We start from the raw sequence: 22,540 nt of genomic DNA on the forward strand, positions 1-22,540 counted from the left end.
CCTGTAAACCCATTCGTTCATCTCCATGTGGCTTGTGCTCTTCAGTCATCCTGTAGCGATAAATGCTGTCCTTAACAAAGTTAGAACTGCACCGCTTCAGAGATTAAGGTTTAATCTTAAACATAATCCCAGACTAGCCCTCTAACAACGCTACATAACTGTAACAAATGTCTGTAAATAGTTAATTTATTTATTTATTTATTTATTTTCTTTTGCTGTGTTATGTTTTCCTTCTGTGATCCCCTATTGACCCTATTGACCCATTTAATCTCAGTCTAAAGCTTCAAAAACAGTCTGTTAGTCTGTTCTTTAACCCTTTGAGTGTAATGAAGAGAAAAAAGACAAACATTATTTGGTTAGTTTGTAGTATTACAGTCTAAAACTTTACCATAAATAGAGTAGTAGTATTTGGTCTCGCAAGAAATCTGTAAACAGATGAATCTTGTGAGACCATTGCATTCGATTTTCCCCAAGAAACCTTCTCAGTTATTAAATTGAGGAAAGAAACCTCTGCATATGCACATTATCCAAGAATATTGTGCATTAATACCCTTTACTGTATGTGTAAGTTATCTGATGTTTGGTTGGATGCGCCTTTTTCATCTATATGCAAACACCTTTTTCGTTTATGTGCTGCGCAAACATCACATCTAAATGTTAAGTGTAAAACAAATACACTTGGCCTATTTTTTCAGGAAAACTGACCTTTCTGTCTCCATGTACTTCTGTTTATTAAACTTCATAAAAAAATCTGTTTTTCATTTGGGTAAAACTCACATTTATCCCTTCAACGCATTCCACTCAGTCGATGATCCACTTAACACTATTTACACAATATCCTTTTTCGATATAATTTGATGTAAATGTGCTGTATCCCTCAGACTGTGATTTGATCATTCTATATAAATAGGGCATTAAACTAAAGCTAATTCCGTCTTAATCCCCTCTAAAATGAAACTAACTCAGAGGGTGAAAAATTCTAAATATTAATGAAAGAGACTTTTTCGTAACCCAATGTGAGAACTGTCAGCCTTTGCACATTCGAATGTGATTAACAATGTCCCTTTAACGTGAGTAATTATTTATGAGTTGTACTTTACGTATATTTATAATGACACAAAGCCCTTGTGCATCAGGACTGTGTCTTGTATGAATGCTGTGTTTTACTGACTGACTGTTTTTTTGTCTCTATACTGTCTCTATATCTCAAAGGCTATTTGGTCTCCTCGTTCTCCTCAATTAAATGTTCTAACCTCTGTCACTGGGTCTCACACATTTCGCTGCAAAGAAAAGATCTGTCCAGTCTTGAATTAATCACAGGACAACCTTTTTTACCTTTGTGCCAGAAATGTGAGGAATACAGATACTAAAATTACATCTCAGTGCGCAACTTCACTTAATGGTTCCTGGTGTCATGCGCACTGTCAACGTTTTTGAATAGATAAATGGAACATTTGAACTGCCATTGGTATATTGTCTCTGTAATATGTCACATGTAATAGTTCTTAATGTCACACATTAATCAAACTAACCGTTTCACTGTACGAAAAAAGAACAAGTGAAAAGTGTCCAACTGAGTTCTCGTCACTCTATATGACTATCCTTTCAGAGGTTATGGTCTTTTTATCTGCACTCTCGTGACAAACTTATTTTCAGCTGTTAAAAGCGAGACCCTACTTGTGTTAAAATGCAACCCTTTATTAAGCATTAAGTGGCTCTCATGGAGGGGATAACAACTGCCCACTTCATAATCAGATGTGTCAGAGTACCTGTTTACCAGGATTAAATAGACGGCGACTGTCCAGCTCTGAAGAGTCCAAAAATGGCACGTTGAGTTAACCTTTTTAAGTAGTTATTTCAAAGTTTTGTTGCCATTAAATTATACTTAATGTTTAGCTGGATTGTTTAACATTATACTGTATATTATATTTAAAAAGTACTTAACCCCCTAAATTAAACCTGGAGTGCGATATTTGTGTACTTGTTAAATTAAAGTTTCTGTGCACGGTGATATAGTCCTATAAACTGGGACCTACGTAACATTCGATATTGTTTGGATATATGGCTATAGATAGCTAAATCAATGCAACAAATACTTTAAGGTTGACAGTAACTGATCAAGTTTAACATAAAACTAGTTATCTTGTTAAACTGTACTTATCCTTAGGGTTGGCTGAATTAACATTTTCGCTTTGTTGTCTTTTCCTCTTCATATTAATGTTATAGCCTCTGCCCCTGCCGACCCTGGCATGAGGAGACCAGAAGGCTCAGGAGTCTTTGAGTCTGTAAAAAAGTCAACAAACTGAAAAAATAAAACCAAAGTTTTTTTGAGGTAATGTTTGTAATCTTGTTAAAACGGATTTCATAAAATTGGTATCGGAAAAAGTATCGTTTATGAACCAGAATCAAATTTTTTTTAACGATACCCAGCCCTAATTTGGATATTAATTCAATTTGTTCCTATTGTATATAAGACAGAAAGTCATGTTTGAAACACTGACTAAATGTTGACAGAGGGTGAAACATTTTTGGGTGAAATATTCCATTAGATTTTGTTTAAAATAGTAGATATTGACATTAATCTCTTTATCAAATGGCTCTCTGGAATGCTTGATTCTGATAGATCGATTGCACAATTCTGTGGTCAATTATTATTGTACAATGGCCGCTAAACTATATATTTGACTGTTGTCCCTTGAGATCAATTTCCTGGACTAGTTTTATGTCTCTCGTAGCAGTCTGCAGTCTCTTTATTGTCACATAATAAAATAAATTCAACTCAAATAAAGATTTCAAGTCCATTTAATCATTTATTTAGTAAGTAGGTGTGTTATAAGCAGGATAAGTACAGTCAGCCAGTCATTATCACTAAATAAACCACTTCAGGTTGATGTAAAACCCTTATTTGTGACAATGAATGGCAGACTATCTATTATCCCTTATGTATTTATGCAGTGGTCTTTGCTGCAGAAAAAGTTCTCAGTGACAGCTTTCAGAGGAGATTCAGGAGGCTAAATCCTCAATTCAGAGGCAGCATAGTGTGTACATGTATGTGTGTGTGTGTGAACGAGCTCGCACGCATGTGTGTGTATGCGTGCGTGCGTGTGTGTGTGTGTGTGTGTGTGCCCCCCTATGTATGTCTATTCATGGCACTGGTAGAAAGGACTGCCACAGTGACACATTAGCATTTGAGCTGGCAGATGACACTTACTCATGCAGATTAGCATCAACAAGGCTTCTGTCACTGAATAAAACATATCCAAATCTCTTTACATACTCATAAATATTGTTTCCCAATTTTACCCTCTTTAGTCAATTCATTATCCACAGCTCAAGCCCTACTAGTTTAATAAGGCTCAAAAGATAATATGTAGCCATTACTCTGTAATGATAGGGGCTCTATCTGGCCCTCATAGAAAAGCCACCTCAGGCAATGTGAATGATCTTTGCCATCATGTTTAATACAACATTCTGTCCCCTGCACTATGCGGGTCAGAAGCGGAAGCCATTAGAATTGGAGATTTCCATCAGAAGGTTCAAATGTTCAAAGTGTTATCAATCAATTCAGGCAAACCCTGACGATAATGTACTGTAGATGATAAATAACCTGTACTGATTGCCACTTTTCAATTCTCTGTTTCTCTCTACTGTCGTACTGCTCTCTATCCCTCTTTCTTTCTCTTTCTGCCTACCTGTTTGCCCTCCATCTTCTCTCTGATTCATCACAGGTCGGCAGTTGACCATCTTTAATAGCCAGGCAGCCATAAAGGTGGGTGGTCAGGATAAGGGGCGGCCGTTCCAGGGCCAGATCTCAGGCCTGTACTACAACGGGCTGCAAGTGCTTAAACTGGCAGCGGAGGGGGATCCTAACATACAGGTAGCAGGGAACTTGCGTTTGGTGGGGGACGCTCCCTCCGTCCTGTCCAGCGAGGCAACTTCAGCCACCCCTCCAGCTGCGGCAGACATGTCCACCACCATCATGGAGACCACCACCACCATGGCCACCACCACCACCCGTAGACAGCGCTCTCCCAGCCTGAAGGACAGTATTACACAGGTGAGGAGGGAAAATGGGTAGGAACGAGGCTCAATTGTCCCTTCGCTAAGCTCCACATCCATTGGTTATTGTTTTAGAGAACGTCTCATAGGAACGAATTGGAAGTTTCTGTGATCTATGTGATTATCAATGAATTATGAAATGGATATTGTTCTTATAAGGGCTGGAATGAAGTGTGTCATTGCAAAGCATTTTTATCCACTGTTTTTCTTCAAAGAAATTGTTAAATTATGCAGTAACATGATAAAAAACTTCAAAGGACGCAAATCCAAATCAAAGCAATTGCTTATCATAGTATCAAAGAGAAAGCATAATTTGATAGTGATTACAACTGATAACATTTGTGCAACTAAACGTTTCTACAACATACTCAATATGGTACTGTGAACTCTTTAGTTACTATCACCACTATTATGACCTGAAATAATGCAGTTATGAACATTAATTTACCTTGGAGCAAACATAGGTATCCTTACTGATGTTATACATCTTATCCACTCACCGACCACTTTATTAGGAACCCCTACTTATTCATGCGATTATCTATTCCGCTAATCGTGTGGCAGCAGTGCAATGCAAAATGTCAGGTAGATACTGGTCAGGAGCTTCAGTTAATGTTCACATCAACCACAGTTTCACGCAAAACCGTCTCTAGAATTTACTCAGAACGCTGCCAAAAACAAAAAGCATCCAGTGAGTGGAAATGCCTTGTTGATGAGAGAGGTCAATGGAGAATTGCTAGACTGGTGTACAGGTGTACCTAATAAAGTGGTTGTGAGTTTAGATTAACTTATTTAGATTTACATTTAAGAAAATGAGGAAAGCAACAGTTCTTAATGCAGGATTGGTCATGTTTTTGAGTCTGGGTTTAGCAAAAGGTCAGTTATTGTTGCATGTGTGCCAGGTAGTTTGAAGGATTTTAAATTTTTTGTCAAATGTTACTCATTGTCTAGTTGTTTAAGTGCCAACCAAACTGCTTGAATAGCACTCTTTTTGGCCTGTCTCTACTGAAAGAGACAAGATGTCCAGTAGGTATCAGGAATAAATGAGCTGACAGGACCACTCTTGGTTAAGAAATCTGCCATTTATTGCTTTAAAAAGAGCCATCACTCTGCATCTGGAAGCCCCTGAAGTAGATGAACCATAATGCTCAGATTTGCGTGTGTCAGGATATATCACCACCACATATTCTTTGCCTTTCAATCCTTCCACACGTAGTGTTTTACTAGTCACATTTCCTTTGAATAGTCCCGCAATTTTCTCAAGTCATAATTTGAAAGCCTTGAGAGAAATTTTTTTAAAGCTACAGCACTTTCCTTGTGAAACCAAACAATTTGTAAAACAAAATGGTTCATTTCTATCCACTTACTAGATTTACATATATTAGGGTTGGAACAGTTCTCGGTAAAAAAAATGAACCATAGGTTTCGCCACACACAGTTCGGTAAGCATTGGCACTGCGGTTTGGCAAAGAAAACAAAGCATCAAATAGACATGCACAGTTACAACCATCGCTAATGCACCTGAATGGATCTTTAAATGGATACGCTCTGGCAGTGTTTCACGTGGGTCAACTTGATGACATCACTGTTCTGCACATGTTGTGTGTAGTTGAAAAAGGTAAAGGCCAAGTGGAGAAAACGAGCCACTGATAGACAAGCCCCTGCATTATTCAAGTCTCCTGTCTGGGAACATTTTCTTTTTGCAGTCAATTACAACAACGATGATCAAAAAAGTTTACAAAACAGGCACTGTTTGAGGACATTGTTTGACGTGAGTGCCGGATACTGGTAATACAATGATTTATAATTAATCATGTATGCCGATATCAACTGGAGAACGATAGCGTGCTGTTAGCACTGCACAGAGCCGCAGGTGAGCCGAAACTGCACTTCCGTTTTTAAGCAGGTGCTCAGTGTTAATTCAGTAATACATGAAACAATAACTAAAATGCTTGTGGTGTTCATAGCCAAAGTTATCTTGCCCTACTCCATTGATGAAGATGTGAGATTTCAGCTTATGATTAAAATATTCGAGCCGTGACATCCTGGACCCTTCTCGTAACCATTTTAATAGCAAGGTTCCTTCAATAAAGATGAACATTTTCCAAATGTTGAATATATGCCGAGTTGAGTTTGAAATGTACTTTATGTTGTTGCATGTAGCGTAGGGCTGCAAAATTAATAAAAAATATAATCGCGATTACGATTACGGCTGCCACGATAATCTAATCGTGAAAACTTACGATTACAGCGTTCAATTTAAGTCTGCTCCTGTTGCATCAATGGTTTCTATTTACAACGTGTTTTTGCAGCGGTTGAGTATTCTAACCAATATCCAACATGTCCGTTGAGCAATGAAAAGGCAATGGCCAATCAGAGCCACTTAGATTAGTCCTCCATCCTATCTGTAATGACAACTGATCCTAATGTTTTAAACCATCTGAATGCCCAGATGCTTGCTTGATGTTCTAGCTCTGTTCGCATGGCATATGAAAATGAATATTGAAGAAACGTCACCTGACACTTGAAAAGAAGCTGTAGAACAAGAGCAGAAAGCACTTTGTAATTATTTTGGATTCATTGCATATTGCACCACTCGCTTTGAACATAGAGTTAAATACACTGCAAATGAGCAACACGACAAAACTAAAATGATCCCGTTCTAATCAAGGCACAGACGCGGTGTAAATAACTGATTTATTATGCTGATTAGACAACTTTGTTTTTAATGAGAGCATTTGCGAGAGTGCAGAACATTGTGTGGAGCGTCACTGAGTTCGCGTCGAAATGCTGGTCTCAAACAGTGTAAACCTGCAGTGAGTGACAGCTGTCAATGTAATGAGAGAGATTGTCGAATTGCTCGATTTCTGTGTACAATTTATAAAAAAAATGTATAACAGATTTGTTTTGTCATGTTAATAAGTGGGCCAATGTGAATTTGATTTGTACAAAATACCAATAAAGTAATTCAGCTTAACTTTTCTAAGTGTGTTTTGGTGGTGTAGCCAACATAAAGAATATCGCATGAATAGCATATGTCAGGAATCACTGCCATTGTTATCGCATCTGCTCTAATAAGACCCATTTGCCACACAGCTGGTATTGGTAGATTTAAAATTTTCACGAATTGCACAAACTCTGATAGCGATTTACTGTTTTTAATTTCCAAAGTGCAACCACTGAGGCCACAAATTATCTAACGATGATCTTACATTCAGCAAGATCACCATTGAAGATCTAATGGGATGAATGGTCCCTTGTCTAGCCACCTAAGGGCTTACTGAATGCAATAACTTGGTCGATTTAAATCGGCTGTTAATAAGTTTGAATATTGAATATGCCATATTATTTACTGTACATGGACTAATAATTTAGCAATAATTACATTTATTCTATACAACCGATAGCCATTTAAAATAATTGTTATATGCCTTACCTTAACAAACATTATTACAATATAAAAGACAATACAATATAATGCTTAAAAGATGCTTAAAAGAAACTGGAGTGCAGCTCATATCCACCATTGAAATCTGCTACTCTGAAGAACCACACGGTTGCTTTGTGACGTCACAGTAATTTAAGATTTTAATCGACATTAATAATCGCGATTACAATATCAAGAGCAACAATCAACAATTATGATTTTGCTATCTAATATATGATTTTTGCTTGATCCAATTAACCATGGTTTTACAACAGTAATACTGTAGTTTCAATATCATAACCATGGTTTTACTATATACTGTATTATAGCCATGGCAGTAACCATGTTGATTTTGTGGTTACTATAAATTTACTATAAATACCATGATTAAAATGTGGTTACTGTAGTGAAACCATTATTTTTATTGAGGACAAACATGTTGAAGTGTTTGTTACCAAATACAGTATTCTTACTTTGGATTTGGAAATAAGATATATTTTTTCTGAACATAGAAAATTCCAAACCATACCGAAACCGTGATCCTAAAAACCGTGATACAAACCGAACCATGAGAAAATTGTACCGTTACACCCCTAATTTACAATATGACATCTTTCTTAACTTGGATTCAAAGGTTTATTTCACAGGGATCCCACAGTCATGGAAATCCTGGAAACATCATGGAAGTCCTGGAAATGGAATTTCTATAGTAATTATTATATACAATCTGTGAGGGAATCGTTCTTTGAGCTGGTTCCTTTTAATGAATCAGACGAAACAGTTCACAAAGGGGCAGTTCACACCAGATGGGTTCTTGTGTCTGTCTGTGCCATTTTTCAATAGTGTTTCCCATGTAAACACATACTAGATGGACATATTTGACCGTTGAGCCATGCCTCGCTGTTTATAAGGGTCTCGTGCAGGAGCGCCACATTTTTAGGTGCCATGTGAGGTTAAAAAGGTGCCTCCAGACACCCTGCATTTTGCTCATTTTGTGGCAGTGCAACTACCATTTTTAGCACATGGATGCGTTCGTTGTGAAAGGCTCCTAAATGATTCATTTGGCAATCAGTCTGAATTAAAATGAATTTTAAAATCTGTTTTCAGTAATCAAAAACAGCTTGAAATGTAATGGAAAAGTCTAAATTAATTGAAGAAAAAGGGTGTTAACCCTGATTTGTGCATAAACTTGCATTCATGTATCTTGGCCTGTGACTTTAAAATGTTTATTTCTCCCTTGTCATTATAGCATAGACAGAAAGTCTTTGTTCCTAGCTATTCCTATCTATTGACAGTCTAGAAAATGCATTAACCTCCTGCATCATCTGTTAAATACTGGAGCAGAATGCTATTTATTTAGAGAATATTGATTGCAATATCTGACATATGTGTTGTCTCGGCCCCCTCCATCTATTGCTCTGTACACACACATATTGTAAGGGAGATACAACCTCTTCTGTTTGCCTCCCCTACTGTCAGCCTTTATTCATCTGGTGTTCAACTCCATTGATCAGGAGATGCACTTTGATAAGAATAAAGGGCAAGCTCAATAAAAATCAGTGTCAATCATAGCCAATGTGCCAAGATCCACAGCCACAAGTGGCACGCATTAGCTCAAATGAGGACGGACGCAGATTCTCTCACATGTGCACTGTGAATCACTGCTAATCTGCCCTGTCCGGAGTGTAAATAGCCTCACAAAGCAGCAGCAGGGAAATGGAGATTTGAGTGAGACAGCTTAGTGTCGAGGAACTCCCAGTGCTCCACTCCTCTCCTTCTCCCCGAGATGAGTAAAACATTTAAAACATTAAAACATGGAATAGCACTAAGCACAGTGTAATGGACTACTCGTTCATTCATTTAGAACTTGAGATTGACTATATTCACATTCACTGTAGAAAAGGTATACATCGAAGAACAGTTCTTTAGATATATGGCCCATTCCGAAACATAGTGAGCCCCCTATGGAGGCAGCATTTTAAGGCATTATAGGCGTGCTGCTTATGCAGAGGCGATTCCAAATGGTACACATGTTTATTATGGTTCCTGTACCTTAACTGGCAGATTAAACACATGTCAGCACCACCGAGGTCATGGGTTCCATTCCCAGAGTACCCATAACGGATAAAAATGAATGCTTTGAATATGTTGTTAGTTGCTTTGGATTAAAGCAACTTACCAAATGCATACATGTAAATAAATCATGTATATTTAGACTTGACATGTAGATATAGTAAAAATTCCAAGATGCTGTTATCATATAACATGTTTTTGCTTCTCCGCTGTTTTTAATAGTTTTTCTATGTAAACGTGCAAAATGGACAACTTTGATCCTTGCACCACATCTCACTGCTTTTTGAGCATCTCACACCTGAGTAGCATTTTTTTGTCATTTGACATCTGCATTCTGTTCATTTTTTTTTAACACAAGCACATTTTGTGTGAATGGCCCCTATGAAGGGGCGCTACAATTTACAGGGGGTATGCAAGATCAATGTTGGCACCCCCTTTGTCTGGCACCCCAATATGTTTCATATAATGCATGTTGTAGGTACACCCCTGCTCCTAAGACAGAATCCAATGTAATCTTGTATCATACACATGTCTTTAAAATGAATTGTTATGAAACTTTTCATGGGCTAGATGACTGCGTCTCGCTGTTTTTTCAGTGTCTTGTGCAGGACTACATCTTTTTAGACACTTTTTTTAGTATCTGAATGGCCCCTTAGAAGGCAGTTGCCTATGTAGGTAGCAAGGCAGCTCACTGTGTTTTGCAACAGAGCTATTATCATCATTTTACAATGATGGAGTTTGTGTAAGTAATGTCTGAATATTTATAAGACAAAACTGCTCGGCATGCATTTCAAGCACATTCAAGTGTTTTAAAAATCAGTGGAAGTTGCAAGGTCAGCCATATGTTATTATTTCAACCTCATATTCAGGCACATTTTCAGCTGCTTTTTTGTACTTCTGGCAGCACGTGTCTTTTGTTCCAAGATTGCTTTTTGTGACCTTATATTTGGCCTTAAAATTGATGGTGTGTTTGAAGTGAACCTCCACCATACCATTTAAATCACATTGAAAAAACATGCTTAACACATGCTTAAATCACTCAAAGCATTTGATGCATTTTTAACCAGGCTTTAAGCACGCCAGTTCAAACAATGTAATTCTCATATTTTCACATATAACACGTATTACACTTATCCACCAAACTGGAAAACACTATGGGCTATAAATCATTAAAAAAGATATGATTCATTCTAAATTTGCATACCTAGTCCTTGCATGTGCAGCAAACTCCACACATGCAATCCATATGCATCCTTCAAAAATGATCCATATCAAACCATATTTCCATATTTAATCCATATTTAACATACAACTCTTCTGAACACATATTTAATGCAATTTATGAGCATCTTGTGTGAAATTTTATATTTACTCAAAGAATTCTCAAACGATGAACAAAAACGGGAGCTCTCTTGTACAATGTTTGTTTTCATGTCTCTAACATGAGAGAGTGCCAGAAAGCAAGTGTCGCAAAACTCTGGTGTTGCAAAACTCTGGTTCTTAAAGGGGCCATGTCCAGTCTATGACTAGAGTTAAATTTCATGAAATTTCTCCTCTTGGCTACACACACCTCACGTCAGAGCTCTTGCAGTTCATCAGAAATTACCATTGTGAATATAGTGTCTGTCAAGTAAGCCCTTAAGGTGATACAAGACTAGGAGTCACGTGGTGCCATGCGGAAGTCGGACGTGTGAATGGCGAGCTCTGTACACTTTGCTAGTTTTTAATTCAATACATTGTGCTACATAATTGCTCTATGACAACATGCCAAAGAATTAAAAATCCTCAGGCTCTGGAGATATTAAAAGACACTTACGTGCTCAAGCTGATAGCCCAGACAGGGCCGCAGATGAGGGACAGCTGTCCAGCATGTCTGTAATGCTGGCAAATGTCGTGGCAGACTTGGAGGATCTTGCTGTAATATATCGATCGATCACTGTGATGGACAAAATTCTCTGAGTTGGTTAAAAGAATCGGGGACATTGAGAAACAGATTGATTATCTGGAGTCATCGGAGAGGGAATTAGCTGCTAACATGCTAGCCACCAAATTAGATTTGGAACGCATTTGGCAAAAGCTGAAAGACCTTGATAATCATAATTGTTGGAATTCCTGAGCATGAGGAAGGCCAGATATGGTAAAATTCCTAGACGAGCTCTTTCCGAGTCTGCTCAACATAACAGGCCATAAGCTGGAAACCAAGCGAGCTCACAGAGTTCTGGCTCAGAGATCCAAGGAAGGAGACAGGCCCCAATCAATTCTGGCCAAATTTCTGAGATCATCCGATAAAGATCTCGTGTTACGAGAGGCGATGAGTAAAGGAAGGCTTTCTTGAATGAACCACAACTTTTCTTGTTCCCAGACTTTGTGAATTCGACAAGAGAGAAACGTGATCAATTCAAGGAATGCAAAACTCTCTTACATCAATGGAAGGAATTGATACTAAGGATGGCCAGAAAGTATTTACCTTCCTACAACAAGCAATGTCCTTCATAGAGGCAATGGGTGAGTAAGCCATTTTATGTTTCTCATGTGGCCCCCGAATAAGCTCGTCTCGCCGTACATACACTTGGTTGTCCGAGGAAGCGGAGCGCCACCTTTGTTTCTTTTTGTGCCAGTTCCGCCTAGCGGCTGGAGTTTGTTTTGTGGATTTTTTTTTATAGGACATTGGAAGGTGTGGAGAGCGGGGCGGGCCGAGTGGCGACTGTGCAGAGTGAGGCCGGGATGGAAACCTGCAGCGAATGTTTTTGTTACACTGAAAAGTGCAGACAATAAAGAGTCTGATGCTTTTAAAGATTTCTATCTTGATCTCCATAGTTCCACGTCTTCGTCTACTGATGAAGATATTAGAAACTTTGTGGCACCCTTAAATCTCCCTAAACTAATGACTGAGCAAAAAATTATCTTGATTCTGAGATAAACTTGGAGGAGCTTGGCGAGTTAATTAAGGCCCTGCCTACAGGCAAGGCTCCAGGGCCAGATGTCTTTGTCACTGAATTTTTTAGATCTTATGCTACAGAACTGGCTCCACTTTTGTTAGAAGTTTATAAGGATGGAAAGCTTCCACCAACCATGACACAAGCTCGGATCAGTCTGATTCTTAAAAAGGACAAAGATCCAAGGGAGTGTAAGGGTTTCCATCCAATTTCCCTCATCCAGCTAGATGTTAAAATATTGTCAAAGATTTTGGCCAACTGATAAAGTTATGACATCTCTTATACACATAGATCAGGTGGGGTTTATTATGGGCCACAGCTCTTCTGATAACATTAGGCATTTCATCAATATAACGTGGTCAGTGGCGAATGTTCAGACTCCGGTCGCTGCCATCTCATTTGACGCCAAAAAGGCTTTTTATATGATAGAATGGAATTAGCTTTTTAAGATTTTGGAAATGTATGGGTTTGGGAGTCATTTATTGGATGGATTAAGTTGCTTTATAGACACCCGGTAGCGGCGGTACAAACAAATTGATTAATTTCAGATTATTTCACAGTGGATAGGGGCACCCGGCAGGGCTGGAATATTATTGTTCTGTCATGATGGCGCATAAGCTTCTGCTTTATTTTAGATTTTAATATTCGTGTCCGACCCTACTAGATTTATGCCTTGCCTCCACAGAATCATAATTCTTTTTTCTAAATTCTAAAGATACATAGTCAATTGATCTAAATCCAAAGCTTTGGCTCTGACAGCGAACTTCCCAGTAACGTCTTTCCAGCTGGGAGCCTTCCAGTGGCCCAAAGTTAATTTTTACCCTTTAATAAACAATGTTTTCGAAGTGGGAAGGTGGGCTTCATTACATTTATCGATGATTGGGAAGGGTTAATGTTATTACTTTAACCCTACTTCCTGCTACAATTGTTACAATTCACTCCCTATAGATGTCCCCCTTTATTATTTTAAGTTTAATTTGAGAGCATAGCGAAGTATTTCATTTGGAATGGTAAGCATCCCAGACTACATTTCAGTAAGCTGCATATGCCGACTGACAAAGGTGGACTTGGCCTACACAAGATTTAGTTTTATTATTATGCGTTCAGTCTCAGACATTTGGCTCATTGGTGGCTTCCACCTGAAACAGCCCCTCCCTGGTTTTGTATTGAGCAGGAAGTTCTTGCCCTTATATTGCCATTGCAAAGCCTTTCTATCAAATTAACCGGAGAAGTTAAATTACATCCCATTATCTTGCATTTGCACTCAGTGTGGACAAAAGTGTCCAGAGTGTTGAATTTGGATATTTATCTAATGTTGCCTCGAGCTTATGGCTGAACCCTACATTATGTATTAATAAATCCCCTTTCTTCTGGTCAGAGTGGATTGTGAGGGGGGTTACTACAGTCGGTGGCCTATGAGAGTGGGGTGTTGAGATCCTTTGAAAATTTGGTTCAACGTTTTGGGATCACCAGATCTCAGTTTTTTAGATATTTACAGCTGTTAAGGATGTAGATGAAGGCAGACGTGGGGCGAGGATCTACTTGCAGTGTTTCTTTATTAGACAGGGTGAAAACTAAACAGACAAAACCAGAACAAAGGAAATACCCGCAATGGGGAAATAAAACAAAAACACGGAAAACTTTCAAAGGTTTAACAGGCAGGATAAACATACAAAGAGCACGGAAACAGGCGTCCACAAACATCAACGATCGACAAGGGAATGGAGAACAAACAGGGTTTATATACACTGGAGACATGATGATGACAAATGACAATCAGGTGAGCACAATGACACAGGGCTGGCAGTGATGAGGGCTGGGGATCATGGGAAGTGTAGTTTTAGACAAAGACAAGTGAAACCCAGGGCAGACAACAAGGGAATCGTGACAACAGCTGCGCCATTTGCTCTGTACTATTTTTGGGAATAGCATACACCCCCCTAAAGTGACAGATATTATAGGAGTGGTGATTACTACTTTTGGAAAAGTCATGAGGCATCAGTGTATTACTCTGGGGATAGAGCTTCAACTTCTCAAGAGATTATGGGAGAAATATTTAAACTTGGAATTGGAGGAGGGAGAGTGGGCTAGCATTCTAAAAAACGTCAAGTCTGCATCCAGAGACGCAATTAAGCAAAAATGCAACTTATGCAATTATAGATTTTACATTGGTTCTATTGGACCCCCTCTAGATTATATAGGCTTGGTCTTAAAGATCTACCCACCAGCTGGCAATGCCAATCAGAGTATAGAGACATAACCCATGTCTTTTGTGGGTGTTTTAAGATCCAGGAGTTTTGGTTGAATGGTTCAGAGTTTGGTGTGTGATGTATTGGGCATTTGGGTATCATTTTGCCCCAGACTCTGTATTTTGGCCGATGAGGCAGTCATCGATGTTGAAAATAGACACATAAAGAGTTGGGTCTTAACCAGTGTCATGATCGCCAGACAGGGGTTGGAGGTCAGCTGGAGCACCCTCATTTCTGGAGTGGTGCTCGGAGAAGAAGCCTTTGAAGAAGGGTCATTTAGAAGAATGGGGAATTTTAACTTGTTCATAGAGAAATGGGTTGGATATCTGTCATTTATGGATGTGTTATTATTATTATTAGATATTTTTATTTGTTTATTTATTTTTATTTATAAATATTTTTTGTGTATCTATATCATTTACAACCACTGGGATGTTGTTGTGGGCCAGGGTGGGATTGAGGATTGGGAGGGGTAATAGTGGGGGTTAATGTTAATTCTGTGTATATATGTTTTGTTTCTCTATGTTCAAATATGTGAATCAGTAAAAATTGTTAATCTGAAAAAGATGACTCAAGACTATGTTCCCCTTTTAAGGATTAAGGCATTTAAAGTGCCCTTGACTGGGTATTTTTCTTTCTGTCATGTCAAAACATTTGTCATGATGCATATGTCAGAATTGTAGGCACATATCTAAAAACAACCTGCAATTCCAGCGCTCTTAATAAACTTGTCTTCCCGAACACATAGGCATTGTGCAGAACTGCAGATAAGAAGTGTGCTAATTATCCTCTAATAAACGCAGTCGGGCTAAACTAATGCTGCAGTGTGCCTTTTAATTAGAGGTTCAGAATGTCAGAGTCTTTAGGATTTGTAAATCATACTCAAAAACCAGGCAGATTTATCGAAGCTTTTTTACTTTTGTCCCAATAGGCACTTTGATGGTCTAGAAAAAGCTTCTTTTTTATTCAGACGCTGATGGTACTCTCTGTACTTTTGATGTTCATTTTTATTTAGATTTATTTTAGGTTCAGCAGCGTTCAGCTAAATCAATATTTGATGGCTGTCAAGCTCAAGACATATTTTTGTATATTTAGTGCAAATGAAGCATAATAACATGTTTGATGTGATTGAAAAATATCAGCCAAGGCTTTGAAGCTGAATATGTTCCTCAATGAGATTACGTTAAAAATGTATTTAATACTGGCTAATACTTCAAAATGTTTTGAACTTGCAATGTTGACCAGACAAAAGACAAGAAAACAGTAGTAAAAGGTGAACTAGATCAATATGACAGTACTTGAATACAGCCAGGCTTATTAAGACCGTCTGCAGGCCTATTCAATTCGTGTATGGATGTCAGTCATAGTCCTAATGGTATTTAAATGCAGGGGCCAATGCATTTTGAATATATTAAGTCATAATCTCACTGGGTCTAGAAGAAAGAGTTAAAAAGTATTATCTCATTAATCACATCATGGAAGTCACATATAGGATCCTTTAGGGCACAATAATTTCTCACTACAATAACTCTATGATGTAAATGTTTTCATTAATATGCCTATGTAAAAACTATTCCTCTGTCTGTTTATATTTTCGATGTGCTTATTAATCCAGAGCACAAATGCAAATATGGATGTCACCAGCAATAAATATTTTATCATACCTCATCTAGTGCTTGCAAAGGAGTCTAATTCTGTAGATGCTTTCCAGCCTCTCAAACAGATAAATATGGCCATACAAGTGAATGGTGAAATTGTTCTGACCTCTCGATGAGAAAGGACAAACTGATGCATCCAAATCAGTCATGGCCCAGATCCAATTACATGTTTTATGAATGTGAGGTATGAGTCTGGAATGTAAATTAATACTCAGGTCAGACACAGGAGCAGTAAAGTCATTCAGTCTAGCTTCGGTTTTTCAGTCCTCACCCGGGTGTCATCTTACCCTCAAAGCTGAACAAATGTCTATGCAATGACAAAATAAAGGGGCTAAATAAAAAACTGGCCAAATAAGATAACATTGGTTTTTTTTTTTGTTTTTTTTGGTTTTTTAATAAGGGGGCACTATGGCTCCATGTAAAAGGTATTTCTTACAAATATTAACAAAAAATTGTTTTTATTAATAATAATAATTTATTAATAATAATATATAAATTATAAATGATTAGTACAACATTTCTGTGTTATTATTATTACAAATTGTCTTTTTGTTATCACAATGTAACTTGTAACATGTTTAACACATTTTACAAGGTTGTAGAAAAATTAAAAAGAGTCTGTAAACTACACCTTGCAGTGACCACTTTAAAATCAGTTTGTCTCTGTGTTGTGCTCTTTCAGAACTCAGATGACCTGCTGGTGGCTTCGGCAGAGTGTCCCAGTGATGATGAGGATCTGGAAGAATGTGAGCCCGGCACTGGTGAGTACACACACGGGACATCCAGCATTACTGAAACACCAGCACATCAGATGATCCCTGCTCACAGGCTGCACACTATTCCTGTTAGATCAGGAACAACTGTCCTAAATAGACAGAACATCACTATATAGATACATATATAGACAAATAGCCCTATACATGGTTAGATAAGTTTTAAAATTACAGGCTTTATTATTGTGTATTTATTGATCAAAATCAATAAATGCACAACTTAAAAAAATATATACAAAAATTCTGTTTGCCATAATGCTTCTCTGCCAGCACTTAAACTCACATTAAACCTACAAAAACCATGAATAGTTTAAGTTAAAGATATGTACATTGGAGCTCAATGAGTCACTCAGAGAACTATATTACTCGCTGACTTGAGTATGTTTATAGGAGTTTAGACTAAGGGTTCCATCACTTGAGGCAAGAGTGGCCTTCTACTGCCAGGGCTTTTCATAATGCTAAGTGGCCATTCCACTCCATTGTTGGATTCCAGTTTGGCCATTCATCATTTATATAGGTGTGATGTCAAAACCGTGGTGCATATTACATGGAATTATTCCTGTGTGCTCAGCTATTGCTCTTGTGATTGTGCATTATGTCGCCATCATTGAGTGCTGTTGAGCTCTTTCTGATGGCCTGTCTGAAAAATCAGCTAGCTCTTTGACATTCTGTCCAAGCCTTTAGTTTCTTATCAATTTACTATAGTTGAACAAAATGTTGGAAAATTAAAATATTTGCATATTATCCCAGACATCTCAGATATTTATAAAGTGGTTCAGCAACCCCATTCCTTGGTTTTGTTTCAAATCCTAGTGAGCAGGACATCACAGGCGTGCTTCTTACACAAACATATCTCAAACCCTTGGTAAATTAATTAAAAAAATCCTTTTAAGAGACCAAATTTGAGCCAAAATTTTGACACAATCACATGTATTCTGCATGGATATAGCAATCCCATGATGAATAAAAAAATAAAGATAACATATGAGCTGAGCTGAGTGAAATATTGATTTTATATTAAAATATTTTTTCAGTACCCAAAGCATCATTAGGAAGTAGTTCCATATTTTTAAAAGGGTCTGTTAACAAAGTTGCTGGCTGTGGAGAGCATCTCAAATCAATTACTTATTATGAGGTTCTTGTTTGGTTATCATAATGTTTATGTTAACAGTTCCATATTTAGGCATTAGGCAGCATGTCTGCTCACAAGGTTTTGAGACACAGCATTTAATATTTTGTAGTTTATCTCAGTATGCAGTGGATTTTGTCATTGCAAAGTACAATCGTTATATTCATGTCAGATGAAAGACTAGAATACAGATGAGTCGAAAAAGTATAAAAGGGAGAAAAGTTGTGTTTTTTTAAAGGGACCATCTTACACACCTTTGTTTTTGTTTTGTTTTTTGTAATTTGCTTTTTTCCATGCAAAAATCATGCGGCCTATTTGTTGATGTAAGTGACCCAAACTCCATGGTTTGCTATCTTATTTAACCAAAGAATAGTCAAGAGCTGTTCAAGATATAAGTTGGTTCTGTTTTAGTTAAGCTTTGTGATTTAGAAATATTAATGTTAGCCAATATCTAGGCATTTGAATAGGCTTTGAAAATATTTTAGCAATTTTATGTAGAAAATTTGTCTTTGAATAAATAGCCAAATAAAATTGTTGATCTATGATTAATTAGAAATGATAGTATAATAAGTAATATTGATGTAAAACTCAGGTCCAGAAATGGTTATCTATTATGTAGGCATGTGTACATTGATTCTTTAGTCCTCGCTAATTCATTCTCCTCTCTCCTTTCTCCTCTCTCATCCCAGGAGGTGAACTAGTGTTGCCCATCATAACCGTGGACACCCAAGACCCCCTTTCCATGGCCACCCGTTACCCTGCCATCCCCGCCCCTCCCACCTCCCTGACCCCTCTCCAGACCACCAAAGAATCCCTCATACTGTCCGACCCCCGCCCACCCTGCCCTCTGGACCAGGAGGACTGTGGCGACCCCATGGAGGTGTCGGCCTTCGGCTCCGGAGAAATGACGGAGTCTGATGATGAGGACTTTTATAAAAATTCCCCAATGGTCACTGACAGGACAGTCCTGCCTCCACCACCTGCCATTGGCAATAGCGGGGGCCAAGGTCCGGGTGATCACCGTTCACCGGTCCCCTCACCCACCACCCACCCTAATCAGCTGCACATCCCGGCAGGCAAAATGAACACCCGTGACCAGGTGCTCCTGCCCCCTGCCCCATCCTCGCGTCACACTCCAGGGCTAACCTACCCGCCTGATTTCTCCCATGTGCCCACAGCTCATCCCACCGATCTAATGGAGAAAGGCCGCCCCGGCGCCGTGGAAGTGATCCGGGAGTCCAGCAGCACCACAGGCATGGTGGTCGGCATTGTGGCAGCGGCCGCGCTGTGCATCCTCATCCTCCTTTACGCCATGTATAAATACCGCAACCGAGACGAAGGCTCTTATCAGGTAGACCAGAGCGGCAACTCTGGCTCTGAAAGCAATGGTGCCGTAGTCAAGGAGAAGATGCCGAGCACGACCGCAGCTGTCGCCAAGACGAACGCCAAGGGCAAGAAGAATAAAGACAAAGAGTATTATGTCTGAGGATTGTGTGTGTGTGTGTGTGTGTGTGTGTGTGTGTGTGTGTGTGTGTGTGTGTGTGTGTGTGTGTGTGTGTGTGTGTGTGTGTGAGAGAGAGAGAGAGAGGGGAAAGAGGTTAACAGATAGGAAGTGGGCTGGGTGAGGATTTTCAGAACTTCAAATCACCTCCTCTGCATCCTCAAACATTTAAGCCACAAAATCTTCTGTTTATTTCTCCTACAAAAGTTTTTTTTTCCTCTTCTGGCACAGAAAGATAAAGATGGAGGCAATGTTGAGGAATGAACACAGATGGATGGATGAATCCTGCCTTCTTTACTCTCTTACAAAGCCGTTGTTGTATGTCATTTGATCACTTTCATGTCTCAAGAAAGTCTTCTCTTACATTTCAGATGATGTAATGCTCTCTACATTCTTTGTGATTAAAAATGTATGTTTCGCAGTGGTCTGAGCATCCTCTGGAAGGTAACAAAACACCATGGACAGGGAGAGATACCTGTCTTCGACATGCAGTGTTTTACAAATGTCTCCAAATACATGGTCTTGGTGCCATTACTGGTTATTTATTTATTATTAACTTCAAAGAACTATAAAATTGAGATAACAACATTTTCCCTGGCCCTCACAGTAATAAATTATGTAGAACAGTAAGTGATTGTGTTAGTTATTTGCATGAGACAAGCAGATGCTGCTATCAGTTCTTTAGGATAGTCTGTGTTAAATCTGACACCTTTTAGTGAGAAATAAAATCATTAGTTTGGAAACATGGCAGACAAGATTGCATCTTCTGCTCTGTAGTCCTGTAGAGCTGGAATACCTGAGTAGTTTGGATTCATTTCTGGCTGGATATCTTTTGTCAGGGGTAGAAATTAAGATTAATCAGTCCTTGTCATGAAACACATGAATCGAATTCTTTCTTTGTTTGTCTGCCATAGTTGAATAAAAACGTTCTTGCTTAGAAATGCATATCAGCAGTTAGACAGCAAAGCCTGCTTTGACACCTCCACCAGCAGGTATGAGAGAGCTCAGATGGCTGTTAGAATGGTAAGTGCCCTTCTAATGACCATGAAAGGCATTCAAGAGGAGTCTCTCGCTCTCTCTCTCTCTCTCTCTCTCTCTCTCTCCATGGTACTGAAACATAGTGATCTGTTTGCCAACTAATTGTGTTCCATGCATGATGTATTCACATTCAGCTTTCAATGAGAGTTTTTATATGATATGAAATGCAAATCGGAAAGTTGACAACTCTAAACTTAATTGGAGTAATTCAGAGCACACATTTGCCATAAGAGAGCAAGACATGGACAAAAGGAAAACCCTTGGAAAGCTAGACTACCCTGAACTGAACATCAGCTCGGTTGTATCTATGTAAATACAGGACATTACTGAAAACACATCAGGATGCTGGTTTGTGATTATCGTGCTGGCAGTATGTATGCGTGTGTTTGCGCGCGCGCGTGTGTGGGGGGGGGCGCACACGCGTGCGCATGCTTGTGTGTGAGTGTTTGTCCCTGTTTGTCCTCTGGCATGAGAAAGGTATACGCAAGACTACCAGAACTCTTTCTCGTGCCCCTTATATTCTCTATGGTATGAAATTACAGCCCAAAACCCATCTGAATGAGACTACTGACAGTGAAACAAACAGGATAAGGCAATGTGAAGAGGAAATCATATTTTGAGAACTGTGTGGCATTTCTACCAGGAGAAAATAGAACTTGTGTAACTGCATTGTGATGCCAATTCAACACCTTCCAAACCTTAAAGGAAAAGAAAACATTAAGGAGCGAACTGACAGAACTTTTAAGGATAAAGCAGCACAACTTGTGTCCAGACTTTTGTATCAATAAAGGACACCTCCTTGAAAGGAGAATTTAAAAAAAAGAAAAGAAAGAAAAACACAGTATACTATCTAGATATTTCTCACATTTGAAAATATGAGTTTCCTGAATTGACATTCCTTGTTATTACAAAGAGGTCTTTGTTTAGTCCTTTCTCTGCAAATGAAAAAAAAAAAATATTCACTACAGATATTACTTCAGTTACATGAAGTGATTTACAAATGTGAAGTTCTGAATTAAAAAAAAAAAAATGTCTTTGGAATTTTCTTGAATTTGGTAAAATACTAAGCATTACATCTAGCCACACCTCCATTTTGCATTGAGTTATTTTTTGTTACATCATCAACAGGGCTTTTCTGTTTGTGATGTTTTGTTTTGTTTTGTTTGTTCTTTTTCAAATATAATTGTCATTTACATATGCTGGTCAAAGTATATTCCCGTTCTTAATGTAATTGTAAAGTGTTACTGTGAGATGAAATCTAAATATGTGTACATTGACAGAGGGAAAATACACTTGGTTCTATACTTCGTACATATTTGTTCAGTGTGGTCTCTTATTTACAAATAGAATGTGTTGACTTAAAGAAGTCAAAACCTCAGTGTACCAGAGTACCGCCTCACTGGTCCTATGTTCAAACATGAAATCATCACTATACTTATTGTTTTCTACATTTTCAGACTCACATATCAGACTCTCAATGTTGTATTGTTGGGATGGATGGGCCACTCAAACAGAGCATTTAACATAGAGCCACAGAGACACAGTTTACATTTTTCAATAAAATTTACCTAAAAATGTATTTAAGTTGTTTCTGCATATTAAGCTGTGAGAGGAGAAACTAGATTAATTAACACCAAAAAAAATAAACATAACACAATAGCCACAGAAGACCCCATCAAATCACTTGACAAGCACAT

The 22,540-nt window shown here is 38.4% G+C and overlaps 1 protein-coding gene across 2 annotated transcripts in view; it reads left to right on the top strand.

The window, feature by feature from the left end:
• Positions 1-22,124, top strand: part of LOC127624709 (neurexin-1-like) — a 526,269-nt gene extending 504,145 nt beyond the window's left edge. For both annotated transcript variants that reach the window (XM_052099555.1, XM_052099556.1), the window contains 3 exons: positions 3,729-4,057; positions 17,085-17,163; positions 18,994-22,124. In XM_052099555.1, coding sequence (XP_051955515.1) covers positions 3,729-4,057; positions 17,085-17,163; positions 18,994-19,790 — 1,205 coding nt within the window. In that variant the 3' untranslated portion in view covers positions 19,791-22,124. The remainder of the gene's footprint in view (positions 1-3,728; positions 4,058-17,084; positions 17,164-18,993) is intronic.
• Positions 22,125-22,540: the final 416 nt, after the last annotated feature.

This window comes from Xyrauchen texanus, chromosome 31 (assembly GCF_025860055.1).
Source record: "Xyrauchen texanus isolate HMW12.3.18 chromosome 31, RBS_HiC_50CHRs, whole genome shotgun sequence".
NCBI classification, from domain to species: domain Eukaryota; kingdom Metazoa; phylum Chordata; class Actinopteri; order Cypriniformes; family Catostomidae; genus Xyrauchen; species Xyrauchen texanus.